At 38.1% G+C, this 21,320-nt stretch overlaps 2 protein-coding genes across 4 annotated transcripts in view; both read left to right on the forward strand.

The window, feature by feature from the left end:
• LOC145489067 (adenosine receptor A3-like) overlaps positions 1-21,320 on the forward strand; it is a 252,168-nt gene that overhangs the window by 117,992 nt on the left and 112,856 nt on the right. The gene's annotated exons all lie outside the window — the stretch shown is intronic.
• LOC145490186 (QRFP-like peptide receptor) lies at positions 10,162-20,009 on the forward strand. 3 transcript variants are annotated; one of them, XM_081469301.1, is made up of 2 exons: positions 10,162-10,790; positions 18,255-20,009. In XM_081469301.1, exon 2 carries the CDS (start codon positions 18,301-18,303, stop codon positions 19,330-19,332), a length of 1,032 nt encoding a protein of 343 aa, XP_081325427.1. In that variant the 5' UTR covers positions 10,162-10,790; positions 18,255-18,300; the 3' UTR covers positions 19,333-20,009. The 3 variants fall into 3 exon arrangements, with proteins under 3 accessions (XP_081325427.1, XP_081325426.1, XP_081325428.1); XM_081469300.1 differs by lacking the exon at positions 10,162-10,790 and adding an exon at positions 13,610-13,773; XM_081469302.1 differs by lacking the exon at positions 10,162-10,790 and adding an exon at positions 15,424-17,643.

Raw genomic sequence — 21,320 nt, forward strand, 5'->3', positions numbered from 1 at the left:
CAAAGGTAGGTGAGAGGTTTTCTTTGTCGAAAGAATAAGATCAATGACGAGTAAAAGGGTTAATTCGATTTGCGTTTGATTCACTATCTTGTACAGAAGTTGCTTCGTCATGACTGACTTTGTAGTTTCTGTTTCGTTTCATGTAAATCTTGGTAAATCAATCCTTCAACAAACAATTTTTTGTAGAGTCGCTGAGTTTTATTACCCTCGAAAAACAAACGTACTTTTAATTCGGTTTAGAGTTAAGGGTGCGATTCAATTTGTATCTAAATCAATCGATCCTCGTAACTTAATAACTCGAAACACTATATTGAAACTTCATCTAGACCTGGCCGTTGTGGGTTCTAACCAACCTTTTGCTTGAGCTTAAACTTTGTTGCCATTATTTTTTTCGACGAAATTTCGTTCTTTCTTTGTAAACACGGAGGGATAAGTACTATGAACTTACAGCACTCACGTATGCGTCGTGCGGTATTTGTATGTCCATAAACCATTGGCGTGTAAAATTTGCATAGTTCGGGTTTGAAAATCATTTTAGTAAGGAGAAACGGATAAATCGGTTCTATATCGGTAGAAAAATCACATAGCGTTGACCGTGTTTTCTCAAAAGTATGCTTTTCTAAAAGCAAATTAACATGTGCTTGGCGATCAAACGTATTTGAGAGGTTTTAATTAACAAAATCAATCGTGCAAATCACAGAGGAAAAATATCCTGTTATTTACCTCTTCAATTTCTGATCAGAAATAAGTATCATGGAACTGAACCCAAATATGTGCAATGAGGGAAATTCATATCTACCAGGTCGGTATAGAATAGTTTGTCAGGTTAGAATATGCTTTTAAATGACTGTTTTTAAATTATTTATGTTTTACTGTAGCGCAACCGTAAGTCAACATGGCTTCATTGTCATTCAAAGGCTTCCCACTTGACTAGGAATAATTGATTAAGATTTGTTTCCAATGCCACTAGTTACTCGTGTAAAGAAAAGCAATGAATGAGGTGAAATGACGTAGTAAGTTAACTCATCCTTCTCGCCACAGGACAATGTCTTTTGGGTAGCTTTACGAAATAAGTTAGCTCGGTTTCGAAAACATTTCAAGTCATTGTGAAAGTTGTTGCAACTTTCGCTTTCGAGTTGGATTGATGGAATTAATGCCGTGTGAGGAAATATTTATGGCAGTAATGTAAAGAGAATTACTTTTTATTACGCTAGTGGTGAAAAGGTGATTAATGCCGCAACAGTTGTAATGTATTTTAATCTGTGGCCTCTTTGTCCTTGGTTTACTTCACAACCGTAGTTTTCTTTTATTTCCTCTCCGTTACATATTTCACCACATTTACTGTTTTCTTTTACGTTAATTGTTATTTTTATTATTTTTACTGCTTTCGTGTACATGTTAGGTTATTTTTTTTTGGTATTAATCCACTCAAATTCGACTCGAACTTTCCCTCCTTTTTTGTTTAAGGCTCAATTCCGCAATCGGTCTAGAACTGATGATTTTTTATTCTCAAAAAGCTCTTTTAAACGTGCTATGAAAACGTGCCTCAGGCCTTTTCACAACTCACTTACGTGTCCATTCGTGTTAATCCCAGCACGCTGTCGTTATATGTAGTTTCAACAGATGATTGGACAAGCTTGGCAAATGGTTAAACTTTAAGATTTCAATACTGAAACTTATAAACATATTAGGCTGTCATACTGTCTACGTACAGTACATGGTCTTATCCAATATTTAATATGCTTTAACAAGTTTTGGAACGAGAGGTCTAATATCTTAAGCTTCATGGTTCTCTCTCCACTTCCTGTCTCTCGTTCTGTCTTCTTTCTTCGTTGCAGTTGTTCCCTATGTGTAACAAAAAGATATACAAAATGAATAATAATTCAAGAGATACGTTTCTCTTCACCTTCGTACCGTTTCGAGATTCTTTTACATAAGAATGCCTAATCGACTACTGTGCGCACGTATCATGTTATCCCTATTCCACAGGATTCCCATTAATTATCTTCTCGTGAACGTGGCTGTTGCGGATATCCTGTACGTGACGTTTATCTCCCCGAGTGTATTCATTGTCCAATTTTCCTTGAGTGACCATTTCCTTGAGTGACACTTTCCTGAGTGACCCTGAGTGTCTGGACAAAGAAACTTTCGAGTATATAGCTTGCGAGCAGGAGCCATAATCGGGGACGGAGACCGTAAGCGCGCGCTATTTCTAGTATTAAGGCTGTCTCTATGATATGGGACAATTTTTCTATTTTTAAAACAAATTGCGCCATCATGTGCGGCACACGCGCTACATGCTGCGTGGATTTTTGCGGATATAGCGCGGGGAAATGGCGTCCGAAATTCCCGAAATGTTTGATGCTTTTGGCCCACAAATCAATACGTTCATGTCTGTTGGAATTTTGCTTCAGTATTTTCGTAGTAAGCTGCTCCAGTTTGAGTGAAGTAAGACGGTGCCGAATTTAGTTATGTCCCGCTTTATATCGCTGACCAAGTTGTGTTCCGCTGCTTCTTTTACAAGAGCTTCACATTACTCCACTCTAAGTTTCACATATGTTGAACGAAGATTAACAGCTTTTCCATAACACAACAAAAAACCAGTTGGATATATTTGGATATAGTACCGTTTCAGGACTTCAAAGTTTCCCTCCTCTTGCCATACGCTTGCGAGGATTTCGCCAGTCTATCTCGACCGAAAAGTAAAACAAAGTAATTAAAAGTAAGTAAAACAAAGTAATTGCAAATTTGAGTTTCGCCTGAATTGTAAGCAACGCTTGATGCTTTATCAAGGCCCAATAAGTGACAATAAAGTTCATGTCTGTAGATGCTGCTCAGTTTTGTTTGTGTAAAAATCCAATAAATTGTCTGTTGTCGATGAATAAGAGCGCCCGCCGATGCGTGTTTTGTACAGTCAGTAAAACATGACAAATCGGACTTACCCAATTTCGTGTGAAAACGTACATCGAACTCATATGATATCTCTAGTTTTTAAATATGTTTAAGGTTGATAAATGTTTGAGAACATATTAAAAGCTTAGCTGAAGATATGTGAATACAGCAGAAATAATCACCTTTCTTTAATCAACTCGAATAGTCACGATACTCGAATAAAGATTTCGATTTTGTTGATTCTGAGTTATCAAAACTCCTTATCTATTTTATTTTCGCAGTGTAAAATTTCACTATGTTAAAGAAATACACGTGATGTTAGTAGCCTTTTGGCGTTGGTGAAAATTGTTGCAGTATCTCAGCGCAAAAGACTACGAAAGAAATCTTTGTCAAGATTTGTTGACAATTGAAAACACCGACTCGGATTTGAAGGTGCAAGCGCTGCACTAAGCGAGTGAGCTACTTATGTACGCGTCAGACTTTCCTTTAAAAAACTTTTGCAAACTCGCCAAACAAACAGAAGCAATAAGAAACTATCAAAAACAGGGTTTGGTTATGATTAAGCATTGTTTGGGAAACTCTCAAATTAACTCGATACCAGAGTAAAGAGTCAGTTTCTTTCATAACTTTTCTTTACAGAACAAACGCAAAAGCTTACGCGTTCAAATAGCGCGAGCACATATTATTATTCATTCACATCGCCAAATTGAAGTCTTGTTTTCGACCCTGAAAAGGTCACCTTTTCCATTCGTTTAGAGCATAAAGTTACATATAAGAGCCCTGCATCTAATTCCCTGCCTTATTCCCTGCCATCGCCGTGAAATATCTGCAAGAGAATCTCGCCTCTCTCACCATTTGATCAGGCAACGTTACAACATCCACGCGAGGGGCCCCGACATGTACGTGGATCCGCGCGGATATATGACGTCAGGATGGCGCAATTTGTTCTAAAAATAGAAAAATTGTCCCATATCATAGGTGCGCGCGGATCCCAAGACTTACGGTCTCCGTCCCCGATTATGGCTCCTGTTGCGAGCTAAATAATCTCGGCTATCGTTGAGCTCCTGAGCTGTGTAATAACCTAACAAAAGAATAACAAATACCAGCATCTGTTGTTGTAAATCTCTCGAGAAGACACTCGAGTTTGATTGATAATGTTAGTTGACAGGTATGGAGCTTTTATTATATATATTGACAATCAAGCAAATATCAGGTTGAACTTGGCTATTCCTGTGTAACCAAGTATTATTTTATTTTTTAAGCGTTCTTGGTCTATGAATCAAGCCCCCTCAACACTAAACCGGAGAAATTTAAAAACGCAGCATTATTTGCATAGGTAATCATACGGTTTCGAGTTCAATTTAGAATTAATTTGCACGAGTGAGCTGAAATTGCACTCGCCGAAGCGGCTCGTGCAATTTCGGCTTTTTGAAAAACTCACAAATGCAAATTAATCCCAAATTAAACGAGAAAAACCGTATGATTACTTAAAATTCGCGCGGAGGAAGTGTCGGAAGGTCTGCACTGCTCTCAGCCAATCAGAATCGAGTAATTTTTTCATGTATATTGTAACTACGATTATTATACATTGTAGTCACCATCTGTCTTCTCATTGGCTAAAAGCCTGCAGTTAATTCTGGGAAACAGCGCAACCTACACATTATTCACTAATCTGCTAGCAGATTAGTGAATAATCCGTAGGTTGCGCGCGCAATGCATGATTTCCAAGAGCAATGTCAAATTCATGTAAGAACATGGCTTGTCGGAAATAAACTGTGTTCGGTGCGATAATACGTTTGTCGTTATTTTCTTTAAAACAATGTATAATAAAACAATTATGCGATTCGGTTTTTGTGATATCCGAAATAATCAAGGTCTCGGTTATTGTTATTAGCCTCAGCCTACGGCTTCGGCTGATAACACTTTCCTCGACCTTGATTATTCCGGATATCACAAAAACCTCATCCAATAATTGTTTATAATCCGTCACGAAAATGGAACTTTTCGAAAACGCTCTTTAAATGGAAGGACTTTGAAAACGCCGGCTTTTCGTTGTCGTGTGGACGGAAAAACTTTGTGAAACGGAGCTTTTCGAAAACGACGTAGTCCCGATAATCACGTGATTTCCCTGCCCGAGTTTTCCTCAAACACAAATCCAAAATAACCGGTGATTATTCCGTTTTTAAATTCCTCCGGCGTAGAGTGGACAGAAAACAATTCGATGCGTTTTCAGAGTGAAACCTCCGTTTTTAAATTCCTCAGGCGTAGTCCGCTGGACGAAGCCTTAAACAAACTCCTCCTGCCCGGGAAGACGTGCAGCAAAATAACAGCTCTGGCACAAGTGAACTCTTCTGTTGAGAGCCCGAGTTGACAGATGGTCGTTGGATGACATCCATAAATAGAAGTCATACTCTCTGTACAGCTTCTAAACCAACACAAAACGTTTAGTCAACTTGCAAGAACATTTAATCAGAATAATAACCGATATTTCTTTGTTTATTCCTCATCTATGGACAGCTACAAATTTAAATTAACTATTTAGCCTCCGAACATAAAAAAACTCTTCGAAACGTCTAGCTGTGACCGGAAGTTTTTATTTCCAGCAGTTTCTAAATAATCATTCCTTATTTCCTCCTGCATCAAGCTGATATGACGTGTTCCATATGTTAATTAATTTTTAATTTTGGTTGCGAGGGGGATTAAAATAAATTGAGGTCTATTATTTACCCTCCCTCCCCAAAACTTCGCAGCCAAGGTGGAATTAAGTAAAGAAATTAAAAATCAACTCAAGAAATTAACTCAACGGGAGCCCGACAATGCATAATATACAAGAACACCGTAAGTGAAGTTTTTGGTAAATGAATGCAAAATATTTTATTTATAAAAATGAAAACGTCACGTCTGCTTAGTTACCCGCTTTCATCTGATAAAACATATGGGTTAAGGGGACTCTTTTGTGATGATAATGATTATTGGCATAATTAGTCAGATGTCACCAACTAACTACGGTTCTTGTAAAGTTCCGCTTTTGGAGACACTTCGAGCTCAGTTGTCTATTTTCCGTATTGGCTGCCATTTGTTCCTCAGCTTCCTAAGGTAAGGATGACTGACGGTTTTTTCTTTGTACTTAATTCGTCCGGCGCCAGACGTTCCCAGAATGAAGCATAAGGTTCAAGCAACAATTATCAAGTTAAAATTTGTATGAACGTCCGACTTCTGCAGCACAAACAAACAACCACCAAATCCGTTGTATATTCTGTCACACAGCTGCCAAAGGAACAACGTTTTTGTGGTAATTTGGCTGATTCCTATACCAACCTGAATAGTAGAAAGTCAAGGGATATTCATGAAAAGGAAAAACGGATTTTGGCGAGAAGAGTAATGCATATTTTCACATTAGCGTTTGATATGTGCAAAGTAAAGAAGCAGGCATCTGCTTTCCCTAAACTGTTTGGATATTGCGTATTTAAATTAAGTTCGTGATGCTTAAGTAAAACTCGTAAGGGCCGTTAGAATTAAATTTCGCTTGAGGTGAGAACGTGACCATATACTTGAAAACAAAGCTTCTTCACGTTTCGCACCAAACAAACTAACGAGGAAATAAACGAACAAGGATCTAATGAATGCGTTGTTTAAAAGCCTGAATTTTGGAACAATATCGATGCCATTTCAGTTTTCCTCGTTATCACGTTGAGTTTTATGGCCGCTTTTCACTTCTTTATTGTTTCCCATTTCTCTGTAGAACTCTCGACATCACCACTGCGATTTTACATCTACAGTACCACGCTAAGTGCAGTAAAGCCAAACAAAAAGCACGCTGATTGGCTTTCGTGCATAGCCAGAATTGCACACTTACGAAAACTTCACGTCACCAATATGTGTTAAGGCGTAAATGCTATAACATTCAATTAGAAGCTTTGAACCATACCAAGTTAATTACTCGGGCTTCCGTAGGAGAGCCCTAGTCTTAAAATGCTGGCGTTTTAGTCGCCAAAAGGGGGGTCATGGTCCCAGGCGTTGCATGCGTAGACCATGGAAACTGGAGACGAGAAACGCGGCATCGCTCGCTCTTCGTGACAGAATGCGGTGTTTTGCGAAGAAAGTTTTGGCAAGAATCGCGCCTTATACGTTCATCTCACATACAAAGATGTCGATCGTTTTCAGAAAGGGTCGGTCCACGAATTATATTGCTTGAAAGCCAGCCAGGTAAGCAAAACTCACGCTCGAAACGTTCTCGTGAGATAACAACTGAGCTGATTGCAGTATGAGTTCAATCTACGAAAACACTGTCAAAAAGTAGGCAGTCAATGACGGTATGTGGCTACTGCTGTTATTATTTAGAACATTGCAGTAAAACAAATCATATTACAATAAAACGAGCTAAATACGAAAACGTTTTTGGACTCGTAGCTCATTAAAAACATGCGACTTGTTTCTTACACCGTGCAAAATATGTCTATCTCCAAAGTTGTAAAGTTGTAAAGTTGTAAAGTAACTTGAATTAAATATCTTACCTCCAAGTTAGTTGGTTTTCTAGTAGGATGCAGGCAAAACAAAATAACGTGTGAATTTGGAGGCACATTGTGCGGGAGAATTAAACCTTCGATTGCGCGGGGAATTGTGTGGGGTTATTGACGAACCAATGTTCTTGCCAGGTCCTAAGGAAAATCTGCATCGACGATAGTTTAGCCAGTTATTTCACTAGTAGTTCAAATATATTTAGCAGTCTTAGCAATCGCCAACTCTTTTAGATAACTGTGTCTGACTGCAAAAGAAAATCATGTTGCGTGACATGAACTAGACGAGCATGAAACAAGATAAATAGCAAAACAGAATGCCGCATCTTCCCTTATAAATGAGAGTCATTTTTAAAAATACTCCTGCCTTGATTCAATAAAAATATGTAGCTTGAATATTACTTCATAAAATGCATTAAGGGTCGCAAATTCTTGGAAGTTATCCGCAAAATACACAACTTGACAGTTTATGCAAATTATGTACAATGCAGTTTGAGCCTAGTCACAGGACTGTTGTTTTCGCGGAAGAGTTTATCATCAGTGATTCGTTTTGGCTCTTTCGAAAGGGATTATTCCCTCTCCAAAGGAGATATGACTCTTGAAAAGGGTTTAAGATCGCAACACGGCAAAGATGTTCAGCTACACAATTTGCTCGGATCGCCACGACCAGTAAACATACTTCGAACAATTTCTGCTAGCATGTACAAAGTAATCGCCATAAGTTGTAAAAGACCTCGAAAATTCTTTGCAAACAACTTCTCCATCAATGCGTAGACAGCTGTGCTTCATTCTTGAACCAAAATGGTTTAAACTCACAACTTGTGATAGGATGAGGAGGATATTCACGGAAGCAACTTGAATAGTAAATATCTAAGCAGAACTCTTGTGCTAAAATATCCTGATTCTTTAATTTGCTTTTATTGCGTCCAACACGCGTTTTGTAAAGTACGATTTGATACTGTGGTAAGAAGCCCGAGTAGACGTTCTTAGAGCGTCTAGTTGAAATTGTAGATGTGCAAGGAAATCATTAAGCGAAGTCTCTAGCGCTGTTAATGGCGTACTAATTTGCGGACGGTATTAACAACGTGATAACAAGGAAGTCCTTTTTAATAAATTCTTCTGATGGAACATAAGGTGTCTCACACCATGAAAGGTTTAAAGTCAGAATAAATTACTGAAATTAATAAATTGTGGGCTTTGTTGATGCTTTCCCGTTGGTTTCCTCATTTTACAAGAACAGCACAAGCGGGCAACAAGAAATGTAGCTGTTTTCACGACGGCGTTTTGTCTCCCTTCGAAAGGTTAGCCAGAGGTTGTTTTCTACTTTCAGAAATTTGATAAACAAGAAGTAACTCGTGGACCGTTTTTACGGCAAATTATTTGATTCACTATCATATACCAAAAATGCTGCGTTCTGAAATCAAACATTCAATTTAGAGGGAAAAAAAAAAAAAAACGCTTCTCGAGCTTTAGGGATTCTAATGTCTCAGTCATTACAACTCGACGGAAGCTGTAGTTTTTTATAACTGAAGTTAATTTGAATACGGCAATGATTTTCACTCCGAGCCAGGTAATTCTTCACTTTGAAGAGTTCAAAAAACGGAGGAGAATAACTTGCCAATTTTCAGACCGGTGAATTGACACAACGACATTCTCGAAAGTTATTTAATAAGCACAACGCATAGGAGTGCCCTGCTTTGAAATTTGAGAACTAAAGAAAACTTGCTATTCTCGAACAAAAAGGAGATCTTCTCAATCTGAAAAATTAAACAATTCCGTTCCCTTTCTCTTCTGATCGACTCTGTATTTGCTTTCATCACGAATAGGAAAGCGTTCGTGACTCTTAAATAGTTGTGAGGTCAATAATGATAAAAAACAACATTTTTTGTTATTAAAAAATGTTCATAAATCCTTTTTGGAGAATTACACAGGAATGTCTGATAAAATGAACGGAAATCACTGTATCTACGTTTATTTTATCTTCTTTTCTCGAATTGCTCTGCATTTAAACTGTTTGAGGGCGGAGAACTGATTTTAGGAGGGAGTCTGCAGTTGTAAGTTTTCGGTTTTCCATTTTTCAGCAAACTAATGGCTAAAGCTAATAACGAAAATAAGTAAGAGCCATAAAACTTCAACACAGTCTGTAGTCTGAGAAAGCTTGGGGAGCACACAGCAACCTTTACGACTGTCCCTTAACTTATCAATAATATATCCACGTTTTTTAAACGCCAAGAATATCAGCCCGTTGCTATTGTGCTTTGCTAGCTGGGAAAGCAGGGAAAGTGCACATAACTCTCCAAAAGGCTAAAAGCAGTTTTTAACTCATTTGTTTTTTATCCAAATTTTGCAAAAACCAATCACTTATATGACATTAACCATTATGGTGATGCGTTTTTTGTTAGCCATTTTTTCTAAATTTTGAACCGTCAAAAAGGCATTAAGTAGAAAATATATGAAAGCTAAACCAACACCTTTCTCGGCGTCAACCGTGAAAAAAAAAACCCACACACGTTTGGCTGAAGTTGCATAACCAAGAAAATACATTTCACGGTCAAACCGGTCACAAATGCGGCTAATTTTTCTCGTGTGCCGCAGAAGGAGCGTCTCAAGTTAGTTTTAATTAATGAAATATGCTAAGCGTGAGTCCATTGGTTATACCATGAAGAAAACCAGTCTCTTATGGTGTCTACTCTACAAGAGAGGTCTTTTGAAAACGCTCAGAGGACTAACAATCTAGTATAAACAATACGAGTCGTCAAGCTAAGTGCACAGATAAGGACGATCTTTGTTGTTCAACTACTAGAGAATGATATTTTTATGATAAACTGTCAGCTTCGAGAAGGGTTCTGCGCACCAAAAGAACGACGAAAACACCAATTGAAAGCAATCTTTTCCATTTCATTAAACCAAAACAAAATAGACAAGCACTTCAGCTGTGTGTAATTTTTATTTTCGTGTGTAGCATGAGCTCGATCAAAGGGTTCCAAGCTTACTTATTAGTAATATTGGCTAGGTGTGCTGACGCAGTTTTTGAACTAAAAGAAAAGTACGCCACTTAAAGCTGTACAGATGTGAAAGGAACTAATTCTAGGGGGTAAACTAATTGTATAGTCATTACGACGAAGTGATCGATCGTCCTCTTCTAACTCCTTCTGTTGTCCAATCAATGGTTCACACCGCGGGTTTGAAACCGGAACAAAAAATATGATTAATAAATTTTATGGTCCATGGAACAGCCATCGGACACAGTTCTCTATAACTTCAGCGATGTCACACAAAACGTAAGTGCTTATCGGAATAACGCATTGAATGTCTGATTACTGCGAGGATTTCGCCACTCTCAACTACTTAGCAGTTTATCTTCAAGTTCTCACCGCAAAGGTTGGTTAGAGGTTTTCTTTGTCGAAAGAATAAGATCAATGACGAGTAAAAGGGTTAATTCGATTTGCGTTTCATTCACTATCTTGTAAGGAAGTTGCTTCGTCTTGACTGACTTTCTGTTAGTTTCTGTTAGTTTCTGTTAGTTTCTGTTAGTTTCTGTTTCGTTTCATGTAAATCTTGATGAATCGATCCTTCAACAAACAATTTTTTGTAGAGTCGCTGAGTTTTATTACCCTCGAAAAACAAACGTACTTTTAATTCGGTTTAGAGTTAAGGATGCGATTCAATTTGTATCTAAATCAATCGATCCTCGTAACTTAATAACTCGAAACACTATATTGAAACTTCATCTAGACCTGGCCGTTGTGGGTTCTAACCAACCTTTTGCTTGAGCTTAAACTTTGTTGCCGTTATTTTTTTCGACGAAATTTCGTTCTTTCTTTGTAAACACGGAAGGAATAAGTACGTATGAACTTACAGCACACACGTTTGCGCCGTGCGATATTTATAAGTCAATAAACCATTGGCGTGTAAAATTTGCATAGTTCGGGTTTGAAAATCATTTTAGTAAGGAGAAACGGATAAATCGGTCCTATATCGGTAGAAAAATCACATAGCGTTGACCGTGTTTTCTCAAAAGTATGCTTTTCTAAAAGCAAATTAACATGTGCTTGGCGATCAAACGTATTTGAGAGGTTTTAATTAACAAAATCAATCGTGCAAATCACAGAGGAAAAATATCCTGTTATTTACCTCTTCAATTTCTGATCAGAAATAAGTTTCATGGAATTAAACCCAAATATGTGCAATGAGGGAAATTCATATCTGCCAGGGCGGTACAGAATAGTTTGTCAGGTTAGAATATGCTTTTAAATGACTGTTTTTAAATTATTTATGTTTTACTGTAGCGCAACCGTAAGTCAACATGGCTTCATTGTCATTCAAAGGCTTCCCACTTGACTAGGAATAATTGATTAAGATTTGTTTCCAATGCCACTAGTTACTCGTGTAAAGAAAAGCAATGAATGATGTGACATGACGTAGTAAGTTAACTCATCCTTCTCGCCACAGGACAATGTCTTTTGGGTAGCTTTACGAAATAAGTTAGCCCGGTTTCGAAAACATTTCAAGTCATTGTGTTAGGTGTTGCAACTTTCACTTACGAGTTGGATTGATGGAATTAATGCCGTGTGAGGAAATATTTATGGCAGTTATGTAAGGGGAATTATTTTTTATGACGTTAGAGCTGAAAAGGGTTCTAAAAGGTTTTCGGATATATACTGTAAAAAGGTTAATCCCGGAAGGCGAAAGGCAGTAAGACAAATAAACAGCTTTTTGCAGAGTGAGAAACAAGTATGAAGTGAAAATACGAGCGGCGATACACCGTACAATGGTGTAATAAAGACCGGTATAAAAGAAGAACACAACTCAAGGCTGACTGCATAGCAGGAAATGTATGGGAGAAGATTACGTAATCGAGTTTAAAATATTTCAGCATTCAGAGTGTTTTCGCGCTTAGTCAGTGGTAGGGGCGAATTTTGCGGCTGCTGACGTCAGAATCAACCCAAAATATTCCAAGGTGATTACGTAACTCTAAAGAGGGCCTCTCACGAAAGATGAATTGAGTGCGAAGCTGAAAAGTCGTCTGTTTACATTTAAAGATGATTTCCAGTCCGTACTGCGCAGTCTCTGTACCCTAATGCTTAGAAAGGCGAATCGATGTTATTCGTTACGAACCACATACCTTATCTTTGAGGCCTTTCAATTTATTTTCCAATAGCTTCACTGATTTATACAGCTGCGAAGTTGTTTCATCAAGTGATATTAGAAAAAACGAAGCAAAACTTTAACGCTTCGCATCGATAATGGCGCTTGACATGAAACTTTGAATTTACTTCATATAAGTAGCTGCGAAATGTTTAAATTTTGTGATGTCTTACTTGAAACAAAACAAAAAAAGTAAACAAACTCTCGAGAGTGGGCAGTACGGACTGGAAATCACCTTTAAGAGAAAGAAAACATTTTCCCTGTTTCTATAGGTGTCGTAGAAAAACATTAGTGGAAGTTTGGTAGAACGAGAAATCCGAACAAGCAGTGAGTGTTTCCAAAGCTTACATCGAACTCTCGGCGAGTGTTTCAAGTGGATGGAAAATGGAAAACAATATAGATATGATCAAAGTGTAAATTCTTTTTGCTTGTTCCATCAACAGCTCGTGCAGTAGTAGTTTTATATTTTTATAAAGTTATAGCAGAGTTATAGAAGAAAAGGTTTTTAATGTGTATTTCCTTTCAGGCTGAACTCATAATAAGCACATTGCTGTTTACTATATCGCGATCGCAGAGGGCAGGTGCTTTTGAGTTAACAAATCGATGGGAACTGACGACAGAAGTAAAGCCAAACAGTGTGTAAATTACACGTGTGGCTGCATGTACAGAAATCCGCTTAAAAAACCTCTAGCCGATCTAAAGCAAGTGTGCGCAAAATGTCTCTGTTTCAACAACAACAGGAACAACAACAACAAGAACAAAAGACAAAGCAAAAAGGCGTTTTCTTCTGCAGGAGGAAATCATTAAAAATGCAAAAATGACAAACCACAGAGTTTACTGTTTTAAGCCAATATTGTAAATGTTCCAATGTAAAACAAATATCACAACAGACATCAAGCTTCCCATGCGCAGTACGTCGGTGAACGCGGCTGAACTAATATCATCACACATTTGCAAACGCGAGAAGAAGTGTAAAAATTGATCGCTCGAAGTTAGGGCTCAGATAGCCGGCCAAACCTCGTCTTAGCTGATTATAGAACAACATGAAGTTATCAAGCAAACTTTATCTGGCGCGCGACTTGTGCAGTTGCAGGAAATAGCCGTTTAAGAGAAATCATCAGACTAGGGTAAAACGTGGTCAGGAACCGAGGGGTTTAAGTTTAGACCAGGACAATCTAATGAAGGCGAGTTATTGTTCAACTTTACATGAAACTTGGTAAGTTATCAGTTAAATCTGGTTCATTTGTCAGTTCAGAACTACAGCTGTGTTAAACTGTACTCTTTAACAATTTCCCTGTTTTGCGCTGGTAATACTTGCCACCTCTGCTTGAAAACGACTTATATTCTACTCGAATTCGATTCTACTCAGTAAAATCGGTTTACTGCCGAGTTCGCGGGGATGGCCATTCTTATTTACTGTTTATGACACCGGCTTTATATAAGAATTTTTTAACTTTCTGATAAATGCCGCAACAGTTGTAATATATTAATTTTTAATCTGTGGCCTCTTTGTCTTTGGTTTATTTTACAACCGTAGTTTCCTTTTATTTCATTTCCTTCACGTCTGTCACTACATTTATTATTTTCTTTTAAGTTAATTGTCATTTTTCTTTTTATTATTACTTTCGTGTACATGTTAGGTTATTTGTTTTGGTATAAATCCACTCAAAATCAACTCGAACTTTCCCTCCTTTTTCTTTTTGTTTAAGGCTCAATTCTGTAATCGGCCTAGAACTGATGATTTTTTTATTCTCAAGAAGCTTGTTTAACCGTGCGATGAAAACGTGTTTCAGGTCTTTACATAACTCACTTAGGCCCGGTCCAAACGCCGCTCCACTCATGTGCCGAAGCAAACTTGATTAAGTTCGACTTTAGAGCGACTTTGGAGCGACGGCTGGTTCAGACGGCGTACTTGCGTCGAACTTAATTCGGGAAGCCGGTGGTAACAATTTTTGACGAGAAAATACGCATTCTGAATTCAAGAACTCTGTCCAAATAGAAAAGCTGTGACTAACATTTCGCTGTTATAGCAATATTTAGGGAAGCAAATTCAAACTCAAGGTTCAGTGTTTGTATTTAGACGGGTTTTCTCCCAGTTAATTCGACTTGTTAAAGGGAAATCTCATAAGCTAGGCTCTTATCACGAAGAAAAAGTAAAAAATGAATTTGCGCTAAAGAACCTCGCTTATACAGTCCCGTTTCTCACAAATCGAAAGCATTTTTTTGTCTTTATTTTTAGCGACGACTTCGAGCTTCTTGCATGACTGGTCACGCCACTCAATTTTAAGCCAATCACAAGTCCCTTTATATGAAAAATACATTACACTAATTTATGCATTAGGTTCGACACATGAGGAGAACGCCGTATGAATCAGCTGCCGCTCCAACGTCGCATAGTGCGGCAGACCGTGCCGAATTTAATGTTGTTTGCCGCACCAAACCTAACCTGCCCAGCCAAACTGATTCAAACGCCGCTCTCCTGCCGTACTTAACTCATCAGTTAGGTTCGGCGTATGAATGGAGCGCCGACGTTTGGAACGGGCCTTACGTGTCCATTCGTGTTTATTCTAGCTCACTGTCGCTATATATAGTTTCAACAGATGATTGGACAAACTTGGCAAGTGTTTAAACTTTAAGAGTTCAGTCCTGAAACTTAGAACATATTAGGCTGTCATATTGTTTACGTACAGTACATGGTCTTATCCAATTTTTAATATGCTTTAACAAGTTTTGGAATGAAAGGTCTAATATCTTAAGCTTCATGGTTCCTCTAAGGTTCTCTCTCCGCTTCCTGTCTCTGATGCTGTCTTCTTTCTTCGATACAATTGTTCCCTATGTGTGGCAAAAAAAAATAAAAAATAAAAAATAAAAAACATATCAAATGAATAATAATTCAAGAAATACGTTTCTCTTCACCTTCGTTGGAAATAGCCTGGAAAATCTCATTGCACAGGTCAATCTTCCCTCACCACTGTAGCTACAACAAAGCTAGGCTGCAATATCGCGATATCGTTCTATAATGACAAACATGCACGTCCTTCGACAGAGAGTGATTTTGTGGCCATGACGTAACATGCTGGACGCCCGGCAATTGTCACTAATATTAAGTAGAACAAGTTAATATTTGAAGAAGCAATTTGCTAAAGGACAAATTAGAAAAAGTTCAATTAATTAAGCTTTTAAGAATCAACTTAATTATATCGTTTTCTTACTAAAATTTACGAATTTGCTTGTTTGCTTCTCATTTTTTGAAGCATTTTTATCGCGAAACAATAATTTTTAGAATGTTTTATGAACTTACTTTTTAAAAACAATTTTTCTTTAAACTTTACCTAACCTCCAGCCAGAAAAGACTGCTGCTGCAAAATGTTAAGAAATATTAACAAGCTGATGACATATCTCAGTAGTAGGTCTATCAGTTCCCTTAATTTTAGTTTGACTAATCAGACGATCATGTTCCAATCGTTTATATTACTAAATACAACATAGATCTGTTTTGTTAATAAAACGGTAATTTCGTGAGCTTGCTTGCCGTTTTTCTCTTGATCTGTGAATGACGAAAGGCAGATGAAATAATGTTATGTTTTTCAAAGGAAATCCAAGAAAATCATTTTTGCCTAAAATTTCCCACGGCATTTGACAGCATAGGGCGTTGTAAACGAAAGCATGAGAAAGTGACCACAGGACTGCTTACACGCCTCCTATCACGTCTGCCTTTCGACAAACTGCCGTCTGTACACAAATAAAGTTTTCCTTTAGGTATGTTTTGATTAAAGTCTACGAAGATATCAGTTTGATGGAATTGCCGTGGCCATTGGCGTCGAACTCGTACGTCGACTTGCCTTTTGGTCCATATAAAAACACCTTAATTTGTGCTATGTCGGTACAGTTTAATGCTCAAAAGGGCGATCCAACCCCCTCCCCCACCCCCCGCCTTATTGTGGTTGACAGCACACATTTCTACCTATTTCTCTACCAGTCGGTTAATACAATCACTGAAAAGACGACTTAGTGATCAATTAGCCCAACAACAGAATCTATGGCATGTAGATATAGGTGCTTGTTGAAATCTTTGACGTGCACTTCAACGATATCAGCTCAATATTAATTACATCCGGTTGTCTTCGATATTTTACAACTTTTGTCCGACCCCAAGGAGATGGAAAGATGCCGTCACGTTCATTTATAGCAATGTTTGTCCATTCGCCCCGCGTATTTGGACTGCTATTTATTGGTTTAGGTTCAGTTCAAAGAATTTTGCTAGCAGATCAAGACACTTTTTCTTAGCTATAACTTTAATTTATTCTTTATCAGCCTACCCTCTTTATCTTACGATGCATCAATAATGGATGGGAGAGAAATAATCAATAAAATAGAGAGAAATAATCAATGGAAAAAAAAATCAAAATGAGTTTATTTATTTATGTTTTTTCCATATTTTGCTGGTTGCCACACAAAAGAATTTGACAAAAATGTAAGGAAAAAACTTTAACTGAAGTGACAAGGAGAATTAAAAGAAACGAGAAAGCTTATAGGTGTTTGGACCTCCTCACATTTGACATATCATTTGTGTGCCTTTGTTGTGAGGATACCGTGAAAGGAAGAAGCTTTTAACATTATGGAACTCAGCAAGTATTATGATAATAGATCAATAATGATAATGATATAATTAACGCCACGCACAAGTAGCGCTGATACTATCACTTAACTTAAATCACCTTTTTTGAATTACAAGTGATTATGGTAAGCTTCTTCAAACACTGGAAGAGATATGTCGCAGATGTATCGAAGATCCAGGATTACAAGAATTACCTGAGGCGCCTTACCTCTCCGATGATTAAAACTGTTCCTTTTAAAGTAAACTTTACTCGCACTTTATTGGTTGAATTTTAGAAGCAGATATTAGCTAAGCTGATAGGTTTTTATTTTTTCTTCAATGCATCAACAAGTTAAGGGTTGCATGTCCTCTAACAACAGTCGTTGAACTGAACATAAATTGATTGAAGTCGTTAGAAAAGCCGATTCAGTGACTTCCACTTTAAAAGAAATTTTAATCTTTTTGGAGCAGACCTGAGTTTCTAAACAGGTAAACTGTACTTTAAAAACTTAGAATGGATTGTGCTTTTCTCTGCTAGAATTATTTTACTGACGTCCAAATTCCTAAAATGCAAATATATTGTGTTTTCTATACCAGTATGGTTCAAATACTGAAGTTGAAAATTCTGATTTTAAAGTAAAACGTCTTCGTTGAAAAAATAGACCACTTGTTCAATGTTGCAGGTGTAGTATTGTCTTAAAAAAGGTTTTAGATTCAATTATTTGTAAATATCTCTTGAATTTCTCTAATTCTTGGGCCAGAAAATCATGCGTATGAAGAAAATTATTTTATTGTGCTTGAGTTCCAGGGTCTTGAATATTTTTGTCTGACAAGTTATTATAAAGTTCGCCTTTTGCGATGGTGGGAGCGTACCATCTGGTTAAGTGTCTGTCTGTCAATACATCTTTAATCTTTAATAAGTATACTCCTTAAACAGTGGAACTATACTAGGGGTGGAAACTGAAGTGATATTTGCGCACAACTCCTAAATGCGAGGCTTAAAGCCAGTGTATTCAAGAAAGCGTGATGTAATTAGAAGAGGCGTTATTCTATCACAATAGCTTATGAATCATTGTTTAATCTGTTCCTGTTGTTTTCAGATCTGTTTTCCTTGTCGTTCGTCCCCGTTTGATCCTACAACACGTGATGTCACTATTCACATACTCTGAACCGGCGCAGATCGGTCTTCGGGTGGCCTTTTCGCTAATTGTTACAGTAAACCTCGTTGGCAACTCGATAGTCTGCTTAATTGTTCTACGTAACAGGTCTATGAGGAACGCCATGAACTATTTGCTTGTTAGCCTTGCCTGCGCTGACATGATGGTCGCCATCTTCATAGCTCCTCAATACATATTCCTACACACGTATAAGCATCCACGAGGCCTCACTGGTGACTACCTGTGTAAGTTCCTAACTGGAGGGAACCTAGTGTGGACAGGAGGCGTGGTGTCTGTCGTGTCACTCATCGCTATTGCATTTGAAAGATATTTTGCTGTACTTTATCCGTACGATGAAAAGCGACGCATTTCCAAAGCGAAACTCAAATGGATCATTCCAGCTTGTTGGCTGTTTGCGGTTATCTGGAATCTTCCCTTGTTTGTGCTGGTGAAGTATGATCAGGCTATAGATTTTTGCTACGAGGATTGGCCAGCGGGCTGGTATATGAATGCTTACAGCTTGGGATGGCTTATTGTGTTTGGTATCATCACGCTAAGTATCATGGTCTTTCTGTACACACGAGTGGTCATTAAACTGTGGGTGAAGACATCACAGCCCGTGGAACTCACGCAACACGCCGTGATCAAGTCACGCAAGCGGGTCACGAAAATGGCACTCATAGTGACAATTGTGTGCGGGATTTGTTGGCTTCCAAACCTGATTGTCTATGTGTTGGACTTCTACGGATTGAACTCCCACGGTGGAGTAGTACATACAACAACGGTAGTCCTGGTGACTTTAAATTCGTCCGTGAATCCGATTATTTACTGTTTCCAGAGCAAGCGTTTCAGAAGTTGTGTCAAGTCGCTGCTCTTTTCTCCTTGTTCACTGCGACGAACGGCAACGGTAGAACCTAGAAATACCCTGACAAACAATGCCGGGAATAGAGAGTGTCCTGGTAACAGGTTGCAACTCACACCTGATGCTACGTTGAAGTCTGATCAATACCAATCAGTCTAGAACGAGAAGAAACACATGCCACTTTCTCAAAGTGTTTCTGATTGTCAGTATAGTCGGATCATCGTGTGATCATTGGGCGGATGGGAACTTTTTTGTTTGTGAAACACCTTCCTTCAGGACAGGATGAATGTCGAAGACTTGTCGTAATTGGCTTTTATCATTTAATTCAATTTTACCAATCAACCATAGACGGGACTTCACTACGTCGCCTCATTGTAACAATGACTTCATATTGAAGCTACCATATTCTGTTAAGACATGCAAAAAAAAAAAAAAATTAATAATTAATAAGAAATAAGAAATTATTGGAAAAATATAGATAATATAAAATATCTTAATACAAGCCTTACAACACAACAGTATATAACCATAATAAATTCATCATGATTAATTGCATTGTGGCTGCTTGATAATATGTTGTAAGTCTTTGGTAGTGTTAGTGAGACGTTCCACAAACTGACATCGTTCTTCATTGACATCGACGGGCTGCCTGCCATTTGAAAACAAGTAACGGCTAATATAAAATATCAGCAAATTTAATGTTAATAAGGGTAATTAAAAAGCACATTTAAGACCTTGTTTGCGGAACACGACGTTTTTTGCCATTTGTGTACAATCTGGAGCTGGTCAGCGCATTTCATGCCCTTGGTACTTCACAATAAAGCTATTCTTCTTGTGCTATGATGCAATCTTGTCTTTGTTTCTTCGTTCTCGTCACACGATTTACGTTTAACCGGCATTGCATGCAATATATATGGAAGCATTATACTGGTGTCAGTATTTGATGACATAGACTTATAGACTTAAAGACTTTCGAATTCTTATTAGTCTGACGCAATTGAACTGCACTATCACGGAGATTTGGCCAAAAAGCTGCTAAAAAAGTATGACGAACCTTCACTCATGCTTGATACGCACTAGAACTAGAAAAATCAATATAGTAATGCGCATACGCAACCCACGATGACAGCGATTCAGGTTATATTCGATGCGCTCGTGTAGTAAATGTAAGTCTTGACAAGTCAAGACCATTATATACATGTTCCCTCTGATTTTAAAAATGTTTATTTTGCATTTTAACTGTTTGGAAGTCGTGCTATAATCATGATAAAGTTGGGGAAAATAGAACCCGGCTACGCATATATCTCCCAGGAGCACGCGAGCAACCCGTACATGTGTAGATAACCGAGGTCGTTGTGTTGCGTTCTTTTGCGGGATATTTTACCGTATAAGATTACAGTTCCATACTAAAATAACACTCGGTTCCACCCAAGAGCATAATGAAATCGGGAACAATGGGGAACGGCGATCGAACTGTTGGGGAAGCAGCCATACTTAGGCTTGAGTACGGGTTCCCCTTCGCCTTAATTCACCTTCCCCCAAAAGTCTTCTACAGCACCTCTACCTCACCGTTTAAAATTTGGTTGATAGTCGATAGTTGATAGTTGATAAACATTGTATTCCAACGTATTTTAATACAGAACTTGACGTTTCGTACGCTGGTTGATAATGCTAAAAAAGTATCCCGACGTGTCAGTTTATAAATTTTGGTTGTTGTAAACTGTCGTAGCACCGCTTATTAGTCCCTGGTTCGACCCCTCATGACGGGACGCACGGGGCTTCTGCTGTAAGTACCGCAGAGAAATGGTAGGAAATTTTCTTAGCATTCCTTACGTACTCTCACTAGGGATCTTCGTCTTGTGGCCAGGAAAGGCGTCTAATCTGTTTCAGTGACATGCCGATGATATTAAATAAAAAATAAACCAGAAAGGGCCGATGGAATATGAGACAAGCTTTAAAATGAAGTCACGATATTAACAGTGCTTTAAAAGTAAATAGTGCGTTCGAGTCATTCCCGGTGCTCTCAAATGATGGCGGACTCCACCGACGCCAATAATCTGGAACAAAACAAAGTCATTATATATCGGATCACGTCTAAACACACGCGAAGAGAGACTTAGGCAGGAAAAAAACGTGAGCGGACAAAA

Source organism: Orbicella franksi, chromosome 6 (genome assembly GCF_964199315.1).
Source record: "Orbicella franksi chromosome 6, jaOrbFran1.1, whole genome shotgun sequence".
In the NCBI taxonomy this organism is placed as follows: domain Eukaryota; kingdom Metazoa; phylum Cnidaria; class Anthozoa; order Scleractinia; family Merulinidae; genus Orbicella; species Orbicella franksi.